The sequence below is a fragment of the Pseudophryne corroboree genome, chromosome 3 (assembly GCF_028390025.1).
Source record: "Pseudophryne corroboree isolate aPseCor3 chromosome 3, aPseCor3.hap2, whole genome shotgun sequence".
NCBI lineage: Eukaryota > Metazoa > Chordata > Amphibia > Anura > Myobatrachidae > Pseudophryne > Pseudophryne corroboree.
In genome coordinates, this window is record NC_086446.1 from 247,014,211 (window position 1) to 247,034,711 (window position 20,501).

Consider the following 20,501-nt stretch of genomic DNA (forward strand, 5'->3'; position numbering starts at 1 on the left):
GGATTGGCCAAGAAGGACTTGGTACCCGGAACTTCAAGAGATGCTCACAGAGGACTCATGGCCTCTGCCGCTAAGAAGGGACTTGCTTCAGCAAGTACCATGTCTGTTCCAAGACTTACCGCGGCTGCGTTTGACGGCATGGCGGTTGAACGCCGGATCCTAAGGGAAAAAGGCATTCCGGAAGAGGTCATTCCTACCCTGGGCAAAGCCAGGAAGGAGGTGACCGCACAACATTATCACCACATGTGGCGAAAATATGTTGCGTGGTGTGAGGCCAGGAAGGCCCCATGAAGAAATTTCAACTCGGTCGTTTCCTGCATTTCCTGCAAACAGGAGTGTCTATGGGCCTCAAATTGGGGTCCATTAAGGTTCAAATTTCGGCCCTGTCGATTTTCTTCCAGAAAGAATTGGCTTCAGTTCCTGAAGTCCAGAAGTTTGTCAAGGGAGTACTGCATATACAACCCCCTTTTGTGCCTCCAGTGGCACTTTGGGATCTCAACGTAGTTCTGGGATTCCTAAAATCACATTGGTTTAAACCGCTCAAATCTGTGGATTTGAAATATCTCACAGGGAAAGTGACCATGCTGTTGGCCCTGGCCTCGGCCAGGCGAGTGTCAGAATTGGCGGCGTTTGTCTCAAAAAAGCCCATATCTGATTGTCCATTCGGACAGGGCAGAGCTGCGGACTCATCCCCAGTTTCTCCTTAAGGTGGTGTCAGTGTTTCACCCGAACCAGCTTATTGTGGTACCTGCGGCTACTAGGGACTTGGAGGACTCCAAGTTGCTAGATGTTGTCAGGGCCCTGAAAATATAGTTTCCAGGACGGCTGGAGTCAGGAAAACTGACTTGCTGTTATCCTATATGCACCCAACAAACTGGGTGCTCTTGCTTCTAAGCAGACGATTGCTAGTTGGATGTGTAGTACAATTCAGCTTGCACATTCTGTGGCAGGCCTGCCACAGCCAAAATATGTAAATGCCCATTCCACAAGGAAGGTGGGCTCATCTTGGGCGGCTGCCCGAGGGGTCTCGGCTTTACAACTTTGCCGAGCTGATACTTGGTCAGGGGCACACCCTGACTGAGGAGGACCTGGAGTTCTCTCATTCGGTGCTGCAGAGTCATCCGCACTCTCCCGCCCGTTTGGGAGCTTTGGTATAATCCCCATGGTCCTGACGGAGTCCCCAGCATCCACTTAGGACGTCAGAGAAAATAAGAATTTACTTACCGATAATTCTATTTCTCGTAGTCCGTAGTGGATGCTGGGCGCCCATCCCAAGTGCGGATTGTCTGCAATACTTGTACATAGTTATTGTTACAAAAATCGGGTTATTATTGTTGTGAGCCATCTTTTCAGATGCTCCGCTGTTATCATGCTGTTAACTGGGTTCAGATCACAGGTTGTACAGTGTGATTGGTGTGGCTGGTATGAGTCTTACCCGGGATTCAAAATCCTTCCTTATTGTGTACGCTCGTCCGGGCACAGTATCCTAACTGAGGCTTGGAGAAGGGTCATAGGGGGAGGAGCCAGTGCACACCACCTGATCCTAAAGCTTTTACTTTTGTGCCCTGTCTCCTGCGGAGCCGCTATTCCCCATGGTCCTGACGGAGTCCCCAGCATCCACTACGGACTACGAGAAATAGAATTATCGGTAAGTAAATTCTTATTTTTTTTTACAGGTACACTGTATTCTACAGGACAAGTGGAAGTGAATGGCGGCGTGGGATGTAGGTAAGTATATGTGTGTGTGTGTGTGTCTTTATTTGAATACTTCTTTTGTTGTGAAACTACAGGTACCAGCGGGCCCTTTAATGCCCCGCATGCTGGTACTTGTTGTTCTCCAAGTACCAGCATGTGGGGAAGGCTTGCTGGGACCGGTAGTTCCACAGCAAAAGACATAATATATGTCATAATATATGACATGATAAAACAGACGATTCTGCTATAAAAAAAAGCAAAAAAACAAAAAACAAAAAAAACAATGGATATGATGACCAGAGAAATTTCTCCTATCCAAGGGAGGTATCCAATTAGAGTTGCTCTACTTTTTTGTCCAAAAACAATAGGCTATTATCATGATTTTAGCCCAATGGCCATTATCAGGATATCCAATTATAGCCCGTTTTTTTTTTTTTTTTTTTATTTTGGGTGGCGGGAATGGAAATTTACCTGTATTTGGGCGATAACGCATGAGATCTTGGATAAGCATCCGGATCCATATGTTATCGCAGCTCTGAGGACGGTATCAGGGCTAATTGGATAGCCACCAGCGAATCCATGTTGTGTTTAGTACATGAATACTTATATATATATATATATATATATATATATATATAATATATATATATATACACACACAGTGGGGATTTAAAGTTTGGGCACCCCAGGCAAAAATAAATTTTAATGTGCAAAAAGAAGCCAAGGAAAGATGGAAAAATCTCCAAAAGGCATCAAATTACAGATTAGACATTCTTATAACATGTCAAAAAAAGTTTGATTTTATTTCCATCATTTACATTTCAAAAGAGCAGAAAACAAAAACTAAGATTTTACTTACCGGTAAATCTATTTCTCGTAGTCCGTAGTGGATGCTGGGGACTCCGTAAGGACCATGGGGAATAGACGGGCTCCGCAGGAGACAGGGCACTTTAAGAAAGAATTAGGAATACTGGTGTGCACTGGCTCCTCCCTCTATGTCCCTCCTCCAGACCTCAGTTAAGGAAACTGTGCCCGGAAGAGCTGACAGTACAAGGAAAGGATTTTGGAATCCAGGGTAAGACTCATACCAGCCACACCAATCACACCGTATAACTTGTGATAAACTTACCCAGTCAACAGTATGAACAACAACAGAGCATCAGTTCAACCCTGATGCAACAATAACATAGCCCTTATTGCAGCAATAACTATATACAAGTATTGCAGAAGAAGTCCGCACTTGGGACGGGCGCCCAGCATCCACTACGGACTACGAGAAATAGATTTACCGGTAAGTAAAATCTTATTTTATCTAACGTCCTAGTGGATGCTGGGGACTCCGTAAGGACCATGGGGTTTATACCAAAGCTCCCAAACGGGCGGGAGAGTGCGGATGACTCTGCAGCACCGAATGAGCAAACACAAGGTCCTCCTCAGCCAGGGTATCAAACTTGTAGAACTTTGCAAAAGTGTTTGAACCCGACCAAGTAGCTGCTCGGCAAAGCTGTAATGCCGAGACCCCTCGGGCAGCCGCCCAAGAAGAGCCCACCTTCCTTGTGGAATGGGCTTTTACTGATTTTGGAGGCAGCAATCCAGCCGCAGAATGAGCCTGCTGAATCGTGTTACAAATCCAGCGAGCAATAGTTTGCTTTGAAGCAGGAGCACCCAGCTTGTTGGATGCATACAGGATAAACAGCGACTCAGTTTTCCTGACTCCAGCCGTTCTGGCTACATAAACCTTCAAAGCCCTGACTACATCTAGTAACTTGGAATCCTCCAAGTCACGAGTAGCCGCAGGCACCACAATAGGTTGGTTCAAATGAAAAGAGGACACCACTTTTGGCAGAAATTGCGGACGAGTCCGTATTTCTGCCCTGTCCATATGGAAAACTAGATAGGGGCTTTTATGTGACAAAGCCGCCAATTCTGACACACGCCTAGCCGAAGCTAAGGCCAATAGCATGACCACCTTCCACGTGAAATATTTTAACTCCACGGTTTTAAGTGGCTCAAACCAGTGTGATTTCAGGAAACTCAACACCACGTTAAGATCCCAAGGTGCCACTGGTGGCACAAAAGGAGGCTGAATATGCAGCACTCCCTTTACAAACGTCTGAACTTCAGGAAGAGAAGCCAGTTCCTTTTGAAAGAAAATGGATAGGGCTGAAATCTGGACCTTAATGGACCCCAATTTTAAGCCCATAGTCACTCCCGACTGTAGGAAGTGAAGGAAACGGCCCAGCCAGAATTCCTCAGTAGGGGCATTCCTGGCCTCACACCAAGCAACATATTTTCGCCATATACGGTGATAATGTTTAGCCGTCACGTCCTTCCTAGCCTTTATTAGCGTAGGAATAACCTCATCCGGAATGCCTTTTTCTGCTAGGATCCGGCGTTCAACCGCCATGCGTCAAACGCAGCCGCGGTAAGTCTTGGAACAGACAGGGCCCCTGTTGCAACAGATCCTGTCTGAGAGGCAGAGGCCATGGGTCCTCTGTGAGCATTTCTTGCAGTTCCGGATACCAAGTCCTTCTTGGCCAATCCGGAACAATGATTCTCAGCACCTTGGGTATGAGAGGAAGAGGAGGAAACACGTAAACCGACTGGAACACCCACGGTGTCACTAGTGCGTCCACAGCTATCGCCTGAGGGTCTCTTGACCTGGCGCAATACATTTGTAGCTTTTTGTTGAGGCGGGATGCCATCATGTCCACCTGTGGCAGTTCCCATCGACTTGTAATCTGTGTGAAGACGTCTTGATGAAGTCCCCACTCTCCTGGGTGGAGGTCGTGCCTGCTGAGGAAGTCTGCTTCCCAGTTGTCCACTCCCGGAATGAACACTGCTGACAGTGCTTTCACGTGATTCTCCGCCCATCGAAGAATTCTGGTGGCTTCCGCCATCGCCACCCTGCTCCTTGTGCCGCCTTAGTGGTTTACATGAGCCACTGCGGTGATGTTGTCTGACTGAATCAGCACCGGATGGTTGCGAAGCAGAGGCTCCGCTTGACTTAGGGCGTTGTATATGGCCCTTAGTTCCAGGATATTGATGTGCAGACAAGTCTCCTGACTTGACCACAGACCCTGGAAATTTCTTCCCTGTGTGACTGCCCCCCACCCTCGGAGGCTTGCATCCGTGTTCACCAGGACCCAGTCCTGAATGCCGAACCTGCGACCCTCGAGAAGGTGAGCACTCTGCAGCCACCACAAAAGAGACACCCTGGCCCTGGGGGATAGGGTGATCAGCCGATGCATCTGAAGATGCGATCCGGACCACTTGTCCAACAGATCCCACTGAAAGGTCCTCGCATGGAACCTGCCGAAGGAAATGGCCTCGTATGACGCCACCATCTTTCCCAGGACTCGCATGCAGTGATGCACCGACACCTGTTTTGGTTTTAAGAGGTCTCTGACCAGAGTCACGAGCTCCTGAGCCTTCTCCGTCGGGAGAAAAACCTTCTTCTGGTCTGTGTCCAGAATCATGCCCAGGAAGGGCAGACGCGTCGTAGGAATCAGCTGCGACTTTGGAATATTCAGAATCCAGCTGTGCTGTTGCAACACTTCCCGAGAGTGTGCTACGCTGATCAGCAACTGCTCTCTGGACCTCGCCTTTATGAGGAGATCGTCCAAGTATGGGATAATTGTGACTCCTTGATTTCGCAGAAGCACCATAATTTCTGCCATTACCTTGGTAAATATTCTCGTGCCGTGGACAGACCAAACGGCAACGTCTGGAATTGGTAATGACAGTCCTGTACCACAAATCTGAGGTACTCCTGATGAGGTGGATAAATGGGGACATGCAGGTAAGCATCCTTTATGTCCAGAGACACCATAAAATCCCCCTCTTCCAGGCTTGCAATGACCGCTCTGAGTGATTCCATCTTGAACTTGAACCTTTTCAGGTAACTGTTCAGGGATTTTAAATTCAATATGGGTCTGACCGAACCGTCCGGTTTCGGTACCACAAACATTGTCGAATAGTAACCCCTTCCCTGTTGAAGGAGGGGAACCTTTACCACCACCTGCTGGAGATATAATTTGTGAATTGCCGCTAACACCATTTCCCTCTCTATGGGGGAAGCTGGCAGGGCCGATTTGAGGTAACGGTGAGGGGGCATCACTTCGAATTCCAGCTTGTATCCCTGAGATACAATCTGTATAGCCCAGGGATCCACCCGTGAGCAAACCCACTGGTGGCTGAAATTTCGGAGACGCGCCCCCAACGATCCTGGCTCCACCTGTGGAGCCCCAGTGTCATGCGGTGGATTTAGTGGAAGCCGGGGAGGACTTCTGTTCCTGGGAACTAGCTGTATTGTGCAGCTTCTTTCCTCTACCCCTGCCTCTGTCAAGAAAGGACGCAACTCGGACTCTCTTGCCTCTTTGTGATCGAAAGGACTGCATTTGGTAATACGGTGCTTTTTTAGGTTGTGAGGGAATATATGGCAAAAAAATTGACTTCCCAGCCGTAGCTGTGGAAACTAGGTCCGAGAGACCGTCCCCAAACAATTCCTCACCCTTGTAAGGTAAAACCTCCATGTGCCTTTTTGAGTCGGCATCACCTGTCCATTGCCGAGTCCACAGGACCCTTCTGGCAGAAATCGACATTGCATTTATTCTAGAGCCCAGTAGGCTAATGTCTCTCTGGGCATCTCTCATATATAGGACAGCATCTTTTATATGCCCCAGGGTCAGTATTATAGTATCCTTGTCCAAGGTATCAAGTTCCTCAGAAAAGTATCTGTCCATGCTGCTACAGCACTACACATCCAGGCCGACGCAATTGCCGGCCTTAGTAAGGTACCTGAATGTGTATAAATGGACCTCAGGATACCTTCCTGCTTTCTATCCGCAGGATCTTTTATGGTGGCCGTATCCTGTGACGGCAGGGCTACCTTCTTAGATAAGCGTGTCAAAGCTTTGTCTACCCTAGGGGAGGATTCCCAGTGTAACCTGTCCGTTGGCGGGAAAGGATACGCCATAAGCAACCGTTTGGAAATCTGCATTTTTCTATCTGGAGATTCCCAAGCTTTTTCACATAACTCATTTAACTCATGTGAAGGGGGAAAGGTCACCTCATGCCTTTTTTCCCCAAACATATAAACCCTCTTGTCAGGGACTGGGTTTTCCTCTGAGATGTGCAAGACATCCTTCATTGCTATAATCATGTAGCGGATGGCTTTAGCCATTTTAGGCTGCAACTTTGCATCATCGCCATCGACACTGGAGTCAGAATCCGTGTCGATATCTGTGTCAACAATTTTGGATAGTGGGCGCTTCTGAGACCCTGGCGGCCTCTGCGCTGTAGGAGCAGGCATGGGTTGAGACCCTGACTGTCCCAAGGCTTCAGCTTTATCCAACCTTTTATGCAAGGAATTAACATTTTCATTTAAAACCTTCCACATATCCATCCAATCGGGCGTCGGCGGCGACCCCACATTCATTTGTACCTGCTCTGCTTTCACATAGCCTTCCTCGTCAAACATGCCGACACAAGCGTACCGACACACCACACACACAGGGGATGCTCTATTTGAGGACAGAACCCCCACAAGGCCTTTTGGAGAGACAGAGAGAGAGTATGCCAGCACACACCCCAGCGCTATCTGACCCAGGAATTACACAGTAACTTAGTGTTTACCCAGTAGCTGCTGTATATACTGATTTTGCGCTAAATTTATGTGCCCCCCCTCTCTTTTTACCCTCTTTCTACCGTGAATCTGCAGGGGAGAGCCTGGGGAGCTTCCTCTCAGCGGAGCTGTGGAGAGAAAATGGTGCTGGTGAGTGCTGAGGAAGAAGCCCCGCCCCCTAAGCGGCGGGCTTCTGTCCCGCGATTTTGTGTAAAATAATGGCGGGGGCTCATGCATATATACAGTGCCCAACTGTATATATGCCCACTTTGCCAAGAGGTCTCTAATTGCTGCCCAGGGCGCGCGCGCCCCCCCCCCCCCCCCTCCCTGCTCCCTGCATCCTACAGTGACCAGAGTGTGTGGGTTTAATGTGGGAGCAATGGTGCACAGCTGCAGTGCTGTGCGCTACCTCATATGAAGACTGGAGTCTTCTGCCGCCGCTTTTGAAGTCTTCTTGCTTCTCACGCCGGCTTCTGGCTCTGCGAGGGGGACGGCGGCGCGGCTCTGGGATCGGACGACCAAGGGTGCGTTCCTGTGTACGATCCCTCTGGAGCTAATGGTGTCCAGTAGCCTAAGAAGCAAGACCTATCCACAGTGAGTAGGGCTGCTTCTCTCCCCTCAGTCCCACGTAGCAGAGAGTCTGTTGCCAGCAGATCTCTCTGAAAATAAAAAAAAATCCTAACAAAATACTTTCTAGTTAGCAAGCTCAGGAGAGCTCACTAAGGTGCACCCAGCTCGTCCGGGCACAGATTCAAACTGAGGTCTGGAGGAGGGACATAGAGGGAGGAGCCAGTGCACACCAGTATTCCTAATTCTTTCTTAAAGTGCCCTGTCTCCTGCGGAGCCCGTCTATTCCCCATGGTCCTTACGGAGTCCCCAGCATCCACTAGGACGTTAGAGAAAATGGCATCTGCAAAAGTTTGGGCACCCTGCAGAGTTAATACCTTGTACTGCCCCCTTTGGCAAGTATCACAGCTTGTAAACGCTTTTTGTAGCCAGCCAAGAGTCTTTCAATTCTTGTTTGAGGTATCTTCGCCCATTCTTCCTTACAAAAGTCTTCCAGTTCTTTGAGATTCCTGGGCTGTCTGTGACGCACTGCTCTTTTAAGGTCTATCCATAGATTTTCAATTATGTTGAGGTCAGGAGATTGTGAAGGCCATGGCAAAACCTTCAGTTTACGCCTCTTGATGTAATCCACCGTGGATTTTGAGGTGTGTTTAGGATCATTATCCATTTGTAGAAGCCAGCCTCTCTTTAACTTCAGCTTTTTCACAGATGGCATCAAGTTAGCGTCCAAAATTTGCTGGAATCTTATTGAATCCATTTTTCCTTCTACTCGTGAAATGTTCCCTGTGCCACTGGCTGCAATACAACCCCAAAGCATGATTGATCCACCCCCATGCTTAAAAGTTGGACAGAGGTTCTTTTCATTAAATTCTGTGCCCTTCCTTCTCCAAATGTACCTTTGCTCATTCTGGCCAAAAAGTTCTATTTTAACCTCATCGGTCCACAGAACTTTATTCCAAAATGCATCAGGCTTGTCTATATGTTCATTTGCAAACTTCAAACGCTGATTTTTGTGGTGGGGACGTAGAAGAGGTTTTCTTCTGATGACTCTTCCATGAAGACCATATTTGTACAAGTATCTCTTTATAGTGGAATAGTGTACCACAACTCCAGTGTCTGCCAGATCTTCCTGGAGGGATCGTGCAGTCAAACGTGGATTTTGACTTGCTTTTCTCACAATCCTGCGAGCTGTTCTGTCTGATATTTTTCTTGGTCTTCCAGATCTTGCTTTAACTTCCACTGTTCCTGATGACTGCCATTTCTTAATTACATTCCGAACAGAGGATATGGGCATCTGATAACGCTTTGCTATCTTCTTATAGCCTTCTCCTGCTTTGTGAGCGTCAACTATTCTCAGTTTCAGTGTTCTACACAACTGCTTAGAGCAACCCATGGTGCTGATTGTTGGAGCAAGGTCAGATGAGTCTGGGCTTTTAAAACCTATGAGATTGACATCACCTGACGATGATTGAGAACAATCCATGACACTGCCACGTCTCAGCTATCCAAAGGGGCAGTACAAGGTATTAACTCTGCAGGGTGCCCAAACTTTTGCAGACACAATTTTTAGTCTTCTATATAGTCTATCTATATATATATATCTATATATATTTTTTTTTTTTTATTATTATTTTTTTTTAAATGAATACAGTTATATGTATGTGGTGCATGCAAAGGACCTGGAGTATGAGTGAGTGGGGGGGGGGGGGGATAATCCCAGATGAGTATGTGGATAAAGTAAAGTCAAAGAAAGCAATCTAGGGGAGATGTATGAAGCAGTGTAAAGAGAGAAATGTGGAGAAGTTGTCCATGGCAACCAATAAGCTTTGAGGTAACATTTATCAAGTGCATTATAATAAATCATATGGAGTAGCTGATTGGTTACAAGGGGCAACTTCTCCACTGGCTCACTTCTCCATTCTTTTCACTGCTTCATACATCTTCCCCTATTGTCTCAAAAGATTTCAGTCTGAGTCACCTAATGCTAGTTTACACACAGGTATACAGCCTCCAGCTTCTGGACCCAGTGAGATAAGAACAGGAGTACTCCATCTGTCCTGTGACCATGGGGTATCTACCAGTCATGTGTGTTATGGTAAACCATGCATAATAATTCTAATTCACTTTCTGTTAGGTCATGTGATGATTAGTGGTGGTCATCTGTGTACAACAGACAGTTCTTACCAATAAACTCGTGTAGAAATACCAAGGAGGCAATGTAGCAGGAGAGACTGAGAAGCTCGCCCACGATCATCAGCCAGTGCCAAGTCTGGATGGTGAGTGCCACCATTAGCAGTTCTGTGAGGATCAGAGACGTGAAGGAAATAGCCACGATGTGGACAAACTCCGATTCAAACAGAAGCAGAGCTCCGTACATGATGATGCTTCCTGGGGAGAGAAGGTGATAGTTCTTAGAACTGAATATTTAACAAAACTCATCATAGCCTTAGAGCACTTGGTGCAATCTGAGTGTAGGTAATGGGGCAGCCTGCTGATGCCTAGCCTTGTGTGATGCAGAGGACGCCATTGGCTACATCATCTTCAAGCAACCACGCCCATTTCTCCTACCTCTGATGTTGTTCTGCAACCCCCACTGTAGTAATGGGAGGGAGAGTCTTGTGGCAGGAGGTGAGGTGTACCAAGTAGTAGCCAATCACATTAACACCTAATCACAGCCCCAAACATCCTGTTGGGTTTTGTTGGTGTTAGTTCAGTTTAATGGACATAGTTTTTTTTTTAAACTCTTGCTATATTGGTCAGATGTTTACACAGATTTCCAATATATTGCCAAACACACGATGCATTGCTATGTCAGACTCCAGGTTTACTCCTTACCAGAGTCACTGATGTCACGTCAGAGGAGAAATTATGGCCCAAATGTATTAAGCCTTAAAAAGTGATAAAGTGGAGACAGATATACAGGGATATCAAATTAGCCCTGGTAATTTACAAGGGCTAATTGTCCCGCCGGGGGCTATCTAATTAGCCTCGATAAGCGGGCACGAGACCCGGCTTTTCTGGGATTTTGTTTCACCTGCCTCAGGCAGGCGAAGCAATATCCCCGGAAACACACAGGTTTCACAAGTTTTTGTTTTTTTGTTTTTAACGGCGATCCATTTTGGATAGCCTGTATAAAAAAATAAAATAAAAAAATCTGTAAAATATCGGAAAAAAGTCCAAAGGCTGTTTTTCGGCCACGATGTTTTACTGGGGAAAATTGGATATCCCCCAAAGAGTGATAAAGTCAACCAGCTTCCTAACTGGCATGTAACAGGCTGTGTTTGTAAAATGACAGTTAGGAGCTGGATGGCTGGTACTTTATGGGGTATATGCAATTGCGGTCGAATTCCCGAAATTGTCGAATTTCGGGAATTTTTCGCCCAAAAAAAAATATCGTCAATGCAATTCAGTGCTTTCCGTCCAAAAAACGGACTTTCAAAATTCGACTTTTTGAAATTCGACTTTTGTCAAATTCGACTTTTCTGCAATGATACAAGTGCTGCAATTCGACCAAAGTGTATTCAATTGAAGTTTGGAAATTCGACAACAGTGCTTTTAGACAGTAAATTCGACATTTTCAATCCGCCACACTTTGGTGGGTGAAACTAATAAAAAAAAATTTAAAACATGTTTTTTTGTGTGTTTTTCTTATTGATAATAGCATATCTATTTATATTAGAAGGGATTATGTACTTGGTTTGTCTTTTTTGGAGGCACAAGTATTATTTATATATTTTTTAAAATATAGTCACCCGGCCAGGGGTGACTAGTTGGATATTTAATGCCACGGCCGCAGGGCGCTGTATAAAGGTGACCCCCGGCTGTGGCATTATCTGTCCAGCTAGTGGAGCCCGATGCTGGTGTAAAAAATACGGGGGGCCCCTACTCTTTTTGTCCCCCGTATTTTTTGCACCAGCACCAGGCGCAGAGCCAGGTGCTGGTTTTAAAAATACGGGGGATCCCCTGTCAATTTTCCCCCGCATTTTTAGAACCAGGACCAGCTCGAAGAGCCCGAGGCTGGTTATGCTTTGGAGGGGGGACCCCACGCCATTTTTTTCCGGGTTTTTCCCGTTTTTTTAAATCGCGGCAAAATCCGGCAAATCGGCCGTTTTTCGCCCGCGGGACTGTCGAATCCGTTTTTCATTGAATATGGTGAATTCCGGAAGCCACCTGCCGGAATTCACCTGTCGAATTGTGTCGAATTAAAAAACGGCGATAATTTGCCGCGATGCATATACCCCTATCTCTCTTTATCTGTCGCCACTTTATCACTTTTTAAGGCTTAATACATTTGGGCCTATAGTACTTTGCAGCTAAACCACACTGCCCCCTGTCGCAAATGTAACATGAGCCCTGTGCAATAACCTCTAAATATATTTGCTGAACCTCATGTATTCAGTGTTATTCTTCCTATGAAGCCTCAGTAGATTCAGAAATATTGTTTGTTTTTTTAAAATATATTTGTACCAAAATTACTACTCTGTTGTACGGTCATCTCCTGGATTAATTGTGTGTATATAGCTAGAAATTACAGAGCAGATTCTGGAATACAGCCCTAAAACTTACCTTGGTAAATACTAATCAGCACCCAAATAAGGAATGTTTTGTAAGACAGCGGCCGTCCCTGGAAAGAGAGGAGAATGGTAGTTGGTGTGAAGACACAGATTGCCTGTACTCTTGCACTTGTACAGTATGCGAAAAGCAGACATGACGAACACACACTTACCTTAAGAAGGTCCTTGTACAGCTCAGGATACAACATAGCCACTTCTGACTTTACATCTTTATCAAGAACCAGGGAGAACACTGGGAACATTGTGTAGATTGTAGAATATCTGTAGGGACAAAAATTCTATTAGATCACAATTATTAATTCAGTCATATAGTGCTGAGATTTATTCAACTGATATCATCTCCCTTGTATAAAAAGTAGGAACGCTAAATACCTGGGGGGTCATTCCGAGTTGATCGCTAGCTGCCGTTGTTCGCAGCGCATCGATCAGGCTGAAAATTGGCATTTCTGTGCATGCGTATGGCGCGCAGTGCGCACGCGCGACGTACTTTAACACAAGACTATGCAGTTTTACACAAGGTCTAGCGACGCTTTTTAGTCGCACTGCGTATCGTTCAGTGATTGACAGGAAGTGTTTCTGGGTGGTAATTGACCGTTTTTGGGGAGTGTGTGTAAAAATGCAGGCGTTCCAGATAAAAACGCAGAAGTGGCTGGGGAAACGGGGGAGTGGCTGGCCGAACGCAGGGCGTGTTTGTGACGTCAAACCAGGAACTAAACAGACTGAAGTGATCACTAGCTAGGAGTAAGTCTCGAGCTGCTCAGAAACTGCACAATCTTTTTTTTGTAGCAATGCTGTGATCCTTTCGTTCGCACTTCTGCTAAGCTAAGATACACTCCCAGAGGGCGGCAGCCTAGCGTCTGCACTGCTGCTAAAAGCAGCTAGCGAGTGAACAACTCGGAATGAGGGCCCTGGAGCACTTGGTCTGCACATTTTGAGCCTGTAATGCAAGTGGTCTTCTGTGTAGCCTGTTCACTAATCACAGCTCATTGGGCAATTCTAATGTTCTGTGCCTCATATGCAGTACACAATCTTCTTTAAAAGCCTTGCATGTCATTTTCTTTACACCTTTTTTGATGATCGCTGTGTACAGACTTGGTAACAGTCAATGCAGTACAATGGAGCTCAATGGATGTGTTCATTAAATACACAGTACATGTATGAGCCCTCAAAGATGAAACAGCAGCTAAAAAGTATACAATACACATAAAATGTGTAGAATTTTCATGACAGCAGATATACCGTACTACAGTACAATATAGTACATTTAGTAAAACTGAGCAAATGTTTGTTCTGTTTACAGTCCAATATCTTGTGTTGTGTGCGTGGACACAGTAACGGTTCTTTTTACCCTCCTGGATCAACCATGCAGCAATCACTTTTGTACAGAAAAACAATTCTGAGTGATTGATGCATATGCCCATCAGCCCCTAGAGGACAGGACAATGCTTGATAGGTCTAATACTAAGTAAAGTCCATTGGTTTAGAAAAGAAAAAGTAGATAGAAACAATAAATCTTTTCTTAGTTCTGTCTGACTCACAAGTTTGGCTTTTCCTGATAGAAATACCACAGCACAATAAGAGTGCGAGTTAGGGGGGAGTTTGGCCATCACCCATTCATTATCCTGATTACATCATACAGGCCCAAGGGGCAGCAGATTCAAAGGGCTACACTCTTTGAAAATAGTGAGCAGGGTGGAGTGGCCTCGCCGCGAACCGTGATACTGTACATGGGCAGTCAGGAAGGGCGTTATACAGAGAGTAGAAAATAGTAAGCCGCTACTCCTTCTATGGCCTTCAGAATACTGGATGTGAAACAAGTTGTATTTACATAGAACAATTCAGTGCGGATACAGACTACCAAAGTAGGTTCAACAGGAATGGATACCATCTCATAAATGCATGACTATTAAACTGTGATCTATGGTATTTTGCAGTGATAATGTATGAGTCATTATAAAATGTTATGTTTTCTTAAAACAGAAATACAGGGCACTCACATTAATGATTTTGTTAGCAAATATTGGTAATGGTTCTGTAACAAATATTAGAAGAAGCTCTACTACATTTGGGGAATAGAACTAGAGATGAGCGGGTTCGGTTTTACTCAGTTCTCAAAACAGCATCTTATTGGCTCATGGATGTCTCGTGTTTTGGATAGCCAATAAGATGCCGTTTAGAGAACCGAGTAAAACCGTGTAAAACCTGAACCCGCTCATCTCTAAATAAAACACACAAACAAAAAACACATCCACAGTGATTCATTAGTTTCTAAATCTGAAAAACGGGCCCCTAGGTTCATGGACCACAGTGAAGCAAAATATGCAACTTATATTCTACCTAATTCTGTATAGTCAGGAATCTTACAGTATATATTTGTAGAATGGACGATTTTCCTGAGGCAGACAAGACACTTATAGCTGTGAGAGAACTACTGCTCTCTGTTTCTTGCTCCTAATGGTTCAGTGCCATCCAACACACACAGTCACAGAAAGCTGTACATACCCAATGATGAGGAATCCTTGGTACAGGGGAACAGAGGCGAAGTAAAACACAGATGAGAAGACGGCCTGTAACGATACCAGGTACACTGTTACTTCTGCCCTTGTCATAATATTTAACTCTTCACTACGTCAACCCTATATCTAAGGATCAGCTATTAACATTTGAATGGTCAGCTTTGTGGTCCTCATTTCTGTCTAACTAGTGTGATCATTTTCTACCAAGCAGCCGAAAGCTGATGGTGTTGTATATTTATATTTTCTGTTACTTCCTAGAGGATACTGGGGTTCCATTTAGTACCATGGGGTACAGACGGGTCCACTAGGAGCAATGGGTACTTTAAGAAAATTATAGTGTGGGCTGGCTCCTCCCTCTATGCCCCTCCTACCAGACTCAGTTAAGAAAATGTGCCCGGAGGAGCCGGTCACGCTTATGGAAGCTCCTGAAGAGTTTTCTGCATTTATTTTATATGTTTGTTATTTTCAGGCAGGGCTGGTTGGCACCAGCCTGTCTGCTTTGTGGAACATGGGGGGGGAGGACCAACCTCTTGAAGGGTTAATGGTCCCGTTCCCCGCAAGCCCCACAACGACGAGCGTACATTTCTGCAGCACGCCGTCACCCCTAACAGAGCCAGAAGAAAGAAGAGGGTGGGGAGCAGTCACCCAGGGGGTGCACTTTCAAGGAAGACTGTCAAGTAAGGAAGTCATCTTTCCAATCAACATTCTGGAACTCAGGGCCATATACAACACCCTTCTGCAGGCCTCTTATCGTCTTCAGGATCGGGCCATTCAGGTCCAGTCGGACAATATGACGGCAGTGATGTACATAAACCGACAGGGCGGAACGAAAAGCAGAGCAGCAATGTCAGAGGTGTCAAGAATTCTCCTCTGGGCAGAAAAAAACCCGCTGTGGTGTTGTCAGCAGTCTTCATTCTGGGAGTAGACAACTGGGAAGCAGACTTCCTCGGCAGACACGACCTGCACCCAGGGGAGTGGGGCCTTCACCCGGAAGTGAAGGTGCTTGACACGTCGGTGGGGATATCCATACATCGACATGATGGCCTCTCGTCTCAACAAGAAGCTCAAGTGGTATTGTTCCAGGTCGAGAGACCCACAGGCAGTGGCGGATGACACTCTGACGACTCCATGGGTCTATCAGATGGTGTACGCGTTTCCTCCACTTCCTCTGATCCCAAGAATTCTCAAAAGAATAAGAAGGGAAAAGGTTCAAGCAATACTCATTGCTCCGGACTGGCTAAGAAGGGCCCGGTACGCGGACCTTCTGGAGATGCTCCTCGAAGATCCGTGGCCTCTACCTCTTTGCAAGGATCTTCTGCAACGGGGCCCGTTCGTCTATCAGGACTTACCACGGCTACGTTTGACAGCATGGAAGTTGAATGGCTGATTCTAGCCAGAAGAGGGATCCCTAACAAAGTTATTCCAAGCCAGGAAGGGGGTAAAGTCTAAACATTACCACCATATTTGGAAGAGATACATCTCTTGGTGTGAGAGCAGAACTTATTCTGCGGTAGAATTTCACCTGGGACGTTTCCTGCTTTTTCTGCAGGCAGATGTCGATGTGGGCCTATGTCTGTGCTCCATAAAAGTCCAGATTTCGGCCTTGTCCATTTTCTTTTAAAAACAATTGGCTTGTCTCCCTGAGGTTCAGACGTTTTTTGAAAGGTGTTCTGCGCATCCAACCTCCCTTTGTGCCTCCCACGGCACCTTGGGATCTCAATTTGGTGCTGCAGTTCCTCCAAACGGACTGGTTTTAACCATTACAGGAGGTGGACGTAAAATATCTTACGTGGAAGACCATCACACTGTTGGCTTCAGCAAGATGCGTGTCTGAGCTAGGGGCTTTGTCTCACAAGAGCCCCTATTTAATTTTCCATGTGGACAGAGCTGAACTCAGTACTCATCAGCATTTTCTTCCGAAAGTGGTGTCTGCGTTTCACATCAACCAACCTATTGTGGTTCCTGTTATCACCGACACTTCCGCTATTTTAAAGTCTTTGGATGTTGTGAGGGCTTTGAAGGTATACGTAAAGAGGACAGCTCGTCACAGGAAATCCGACTCGCGGTTCGTTTTATGGAGGTAATTCTGACCCGTTTGCTCGCTGCTATTTATCGCAGCCGAGCGAATGGGTACCCACTGCGCATGCCTCGGCGCCAGCGCATGCCAGACGGCCGAAGGCCGTATCTGGGCTTTGATCGCCTCTGCCTGATTGACAGGCAGAGGCAGTCGCTGGGCGGGAGGGGACGGCACGGCGGCGTTTGTCGACCGTTTTGTGGGCGCGGTCCGGCCAATGCAGGCGTGGCCGGAATGTGTGGGGAGTGGCCCGCAGTGGCTGCGTGACGTCATACGCAGCCACTGCGGGCCGGGGAGCGACGAGTAGCTCCCGACCAGCACGCTAAAGCTGCGCTGGTCGGGAGCTACTCTTGAAGTGCAAAGGCACCGCCGCTGTGCGATGCCTTTGCACTTCTACGGGAGGGTCCGGCACTGACATGTGCTGCGTACTAGCCCTGTGCTGGGCGTCTCCCTGCATGTCAGTGTGAATGATCGTAGCTGTGCTAAATTTAGCACAGCTACGATCATCTCGGAATGAGGGCCGACATGATCCCAATAAAATTGGGCGTCCTGCTTCAAAGCAGACAATTGCATGCCGGATTAGGCTCACTATCCAGCATGCTTATTCTATGGCTGGCTTGCCAGTTACAAAATCTGAACAGGCCCACTCTACTAGGTCGGTGGGTTTTTCCTGGGCGGCTGCCCGGGGTGTCTCAGCTTTACAGCTCTGCCGAGCAGCCTCTTGGTCAGGTTCGAACACGTTTGCCAAGTTCTACAAGTTCGATACTTTGGCCTCCGAGGACCTTCAGTTTGGTCAATCAGTTCTGCAGGACCCTCAGCACTCTCCCACCCGGTTTGGGAGCTTTGGTACATCCCCATGGCACTAAATGGAACCCCAGTATCCTCTAGAATGTAAGAAAAAATAGGATTTTAATTACCTACCGGTAAATCCTTTTCTCGTAATCCGTAGAGGATACTGGGCACCCGCCTAGTGCTTCGTTCTTCCTGTACTGTTACTTGGTTAAATATTGTTGGTTTAGTTGTTGCTGTTTCTGTTTAAAGTTGGGTTAGCTTAGCTTTCCTCTGTGTGTGCTGGTTCGGAATCTCATCTTTATCTATTCTTCTCTCAAAGTATATCCGTCTTCTCGGGCACAATTTTCTAAACGGAGTCTGGTAGGAGGGGCATAGAGGGAGGAGCCAGCCCACACTATCAAATTCTTAAAGTGCCCATGGCTCCTAGTGGACTCGCCTATACCCCATGGTACTAAATGGAACCCCAGTATCCTCTACGGACTACGAGAAAAGGATTTAGCGGTAGGTAATTAAAAATAAGATTTTAAACCTACCGGTAAATCTTTTTCTCCTAGTCCGTAGAGGATGCTGGGGACTCCGTAAGGACCATGGGGTATAGACGGGCTGCGCAGGAGATATGGGCACCTAAAAGAACTTTCTAGTATGGTGTGCACTGGCTCCTCCCTCTATGCCCCTCCTCCAGACCTCAGTTAGAGAACTGTGCCCAGAGGAGATGGACAACACGAGGAAAGGATTTTGTTAATCTAAGGGCAAGATTCATACCAGCCCACACCAATCATACCATATAACCTGGAATACACATAACCAATTAACAGTATGAACAAACAGTACCGGTCCAAGACTGAGTCTAACTGTAACATAACCCTTATGTAAGCAATAACTATATACAAGTCTTGCAGATTTTCCGCACTGGGACGGGCGCCCAGCATCCTCTACGGACTAGGAGAAAAAGATTTACCGGTAGGTTTAAAATCTTATTTTCTCTTACGTCCTAGAGGATGCTGGGGACTCCGTAAGGACCATGGGGTTTATACCAAAGCTCCCAATCGGGCGGGAGAGTGCGGATGACTCTGCAGCGCCGACTGAGCAAATGCTAGGTCCTCATCAGCCAGGGTATCAAACTTGTAGAATTTAGCAAAAGTGTTTGACCCCGACCAAGTTGCTGCTCGGCAAAGCTGTAATGCCGAGACGCCCCGGGCAGCCGCCCAAGAAGAGCCCACCTTCCTAGTGGAATGGGCCTTTACTGAATGCGGTAACGGCAATCCAGCCGTAACATAAGCCTGCTGAATCGTGTTACAGATCCAGTGAGCAATAGTCTGCTTCGATGCAGGCGCGCCAATCTTGTTGGCAGCATACAGGACAAACAACGCATCTGTTTTCCTAATTCTAGCCGTCCTAGCTACATAAATTTTTAAGGCCATGACTTCATCCAGGGACATGGAATCCTCCAAGTCACTTGTAGCCACAGGCACCACAATAGGTTGGTTCATATGAAATGAAGACACCACCTTGGGTAAAAATTGAGGACGAGTCCTCAATTCCGCTCTATCTACGAGAAAAATCAAGTAAGGGCTCTTGTAAGACAAGGCCGCCAATTCTGACACACGCCTCGCAGATGCCAAGGCCAACAACATGACCACCTTCCAGGTGAGAAATTTCAACTCCACCGTTAAGGGGTTCAAACCAGTATGATTTAAGGAACTGCAACACCACGTTCAGGTCCCATGGTGCCACGGGGGCACAAAAGGAAGCTGGATGTGTAGTACTCCTTTTACAAATGTCTGGACTTCTGGGAGAGAAGCCAATTCCTTCTGAAAGAATATTGACAAGGCCGAAATCTGTACTTTAACAGAGCCTAACTTTAGGCCCATATCCACTCCTGTCTGTAGGAAGTGGAGAAAACGACCCAGATGGAAATCTTCCATAGGAGCATTCTTGGTTTCACACCAAGAGACATATTTCCGCCAGATACGGTGATAATGTTTTACCGTCACCTCCTTCCTAGCCTTTATTAGAGTAGGTATGACCTCCTCCGGAATACCCTTCTCCGCTAGGATCCAGCGTTCAACCGCCATGCCGTCAAACGTAACCGCGGTAAGTCTTGGAACATGCAGGGCCCCTGCTGTAACAGGTCTTCCCTTAGAGGAAGAGGCCAGTGATCTTCCGTGAGCATCTCCTGAAGATCTGAGTACCAGGCCCTTCGAGGCCAGTCTGAAACAATGAGTATTGTTTGTACTCTTATTTTATTTATGATCCTCAACACTTTTGTGATGAGAGGAAGAGGAGGAAACACGTAGACCGACTGGAATACCCATGGTGTTACCAGAGCGTCTACTGCTATTGCCTGAGGGTCCCGGGACCTGGCACAATACCTCCGAAGCTTCTTGTTGAGGCGTGACGCCATCATGTCTATTCGAGGAACTCCCCAGAGATCCGTTATCTCTGCAAAGACTTCTTGATGAAGTCCCCACTCTCCTGGATGGAGATAGTGTCTGCTGAGGAAGTCTGCTTCCCAGTTGTCCACTCCCGGAATGAAGACAGTTGAAAGAGCGCTTACGTGATTTTCCGCCCAGCAAAGAATCCTGGAGGCTTCCTCCATCGCGACTCTGCTTCTTGTCCCGCCTTGGCGGTTCACATGAGCTACTGCTGTGACATTG

General features: G+C 46.7%; 1 protein-coding gene across 2 annotated transcripts in view; it reads right to left on the reverse strand.

Moving 5' to 3' along the window:
* Positions 1–20,501, reverse strand: part of ATP9A (ATPase phospholipid transporting 9A (putative)) — a 366,971-nt gene that overhangs the window by 15,106 nt on the left and 331,364 nt on the right. For both annotated transcript variants that reach the window (XM_063958977.1, XM_063958978.1), the window contains 4 exons: positions 14,965–15,029; positions 12,615–12,723; positions 12,455–12,512; positions 10,073–10,276 (listed from right to left, as the gene is read on the reverse strand). In XM_063958977.1, the coding sequence (XP_063815047.1) occupies positions 10,073–10,276; positions 12,455–12,512; positions 12,615–12,723; positions 14,965–15,029 (436 nt within the window). The remainder of the gene's footprint in view (positions 1–10,072; positions 10,277–12,454; positions 12,513–12,614; positions 12,724–14,964; positions 15,030–20,501) is intronic.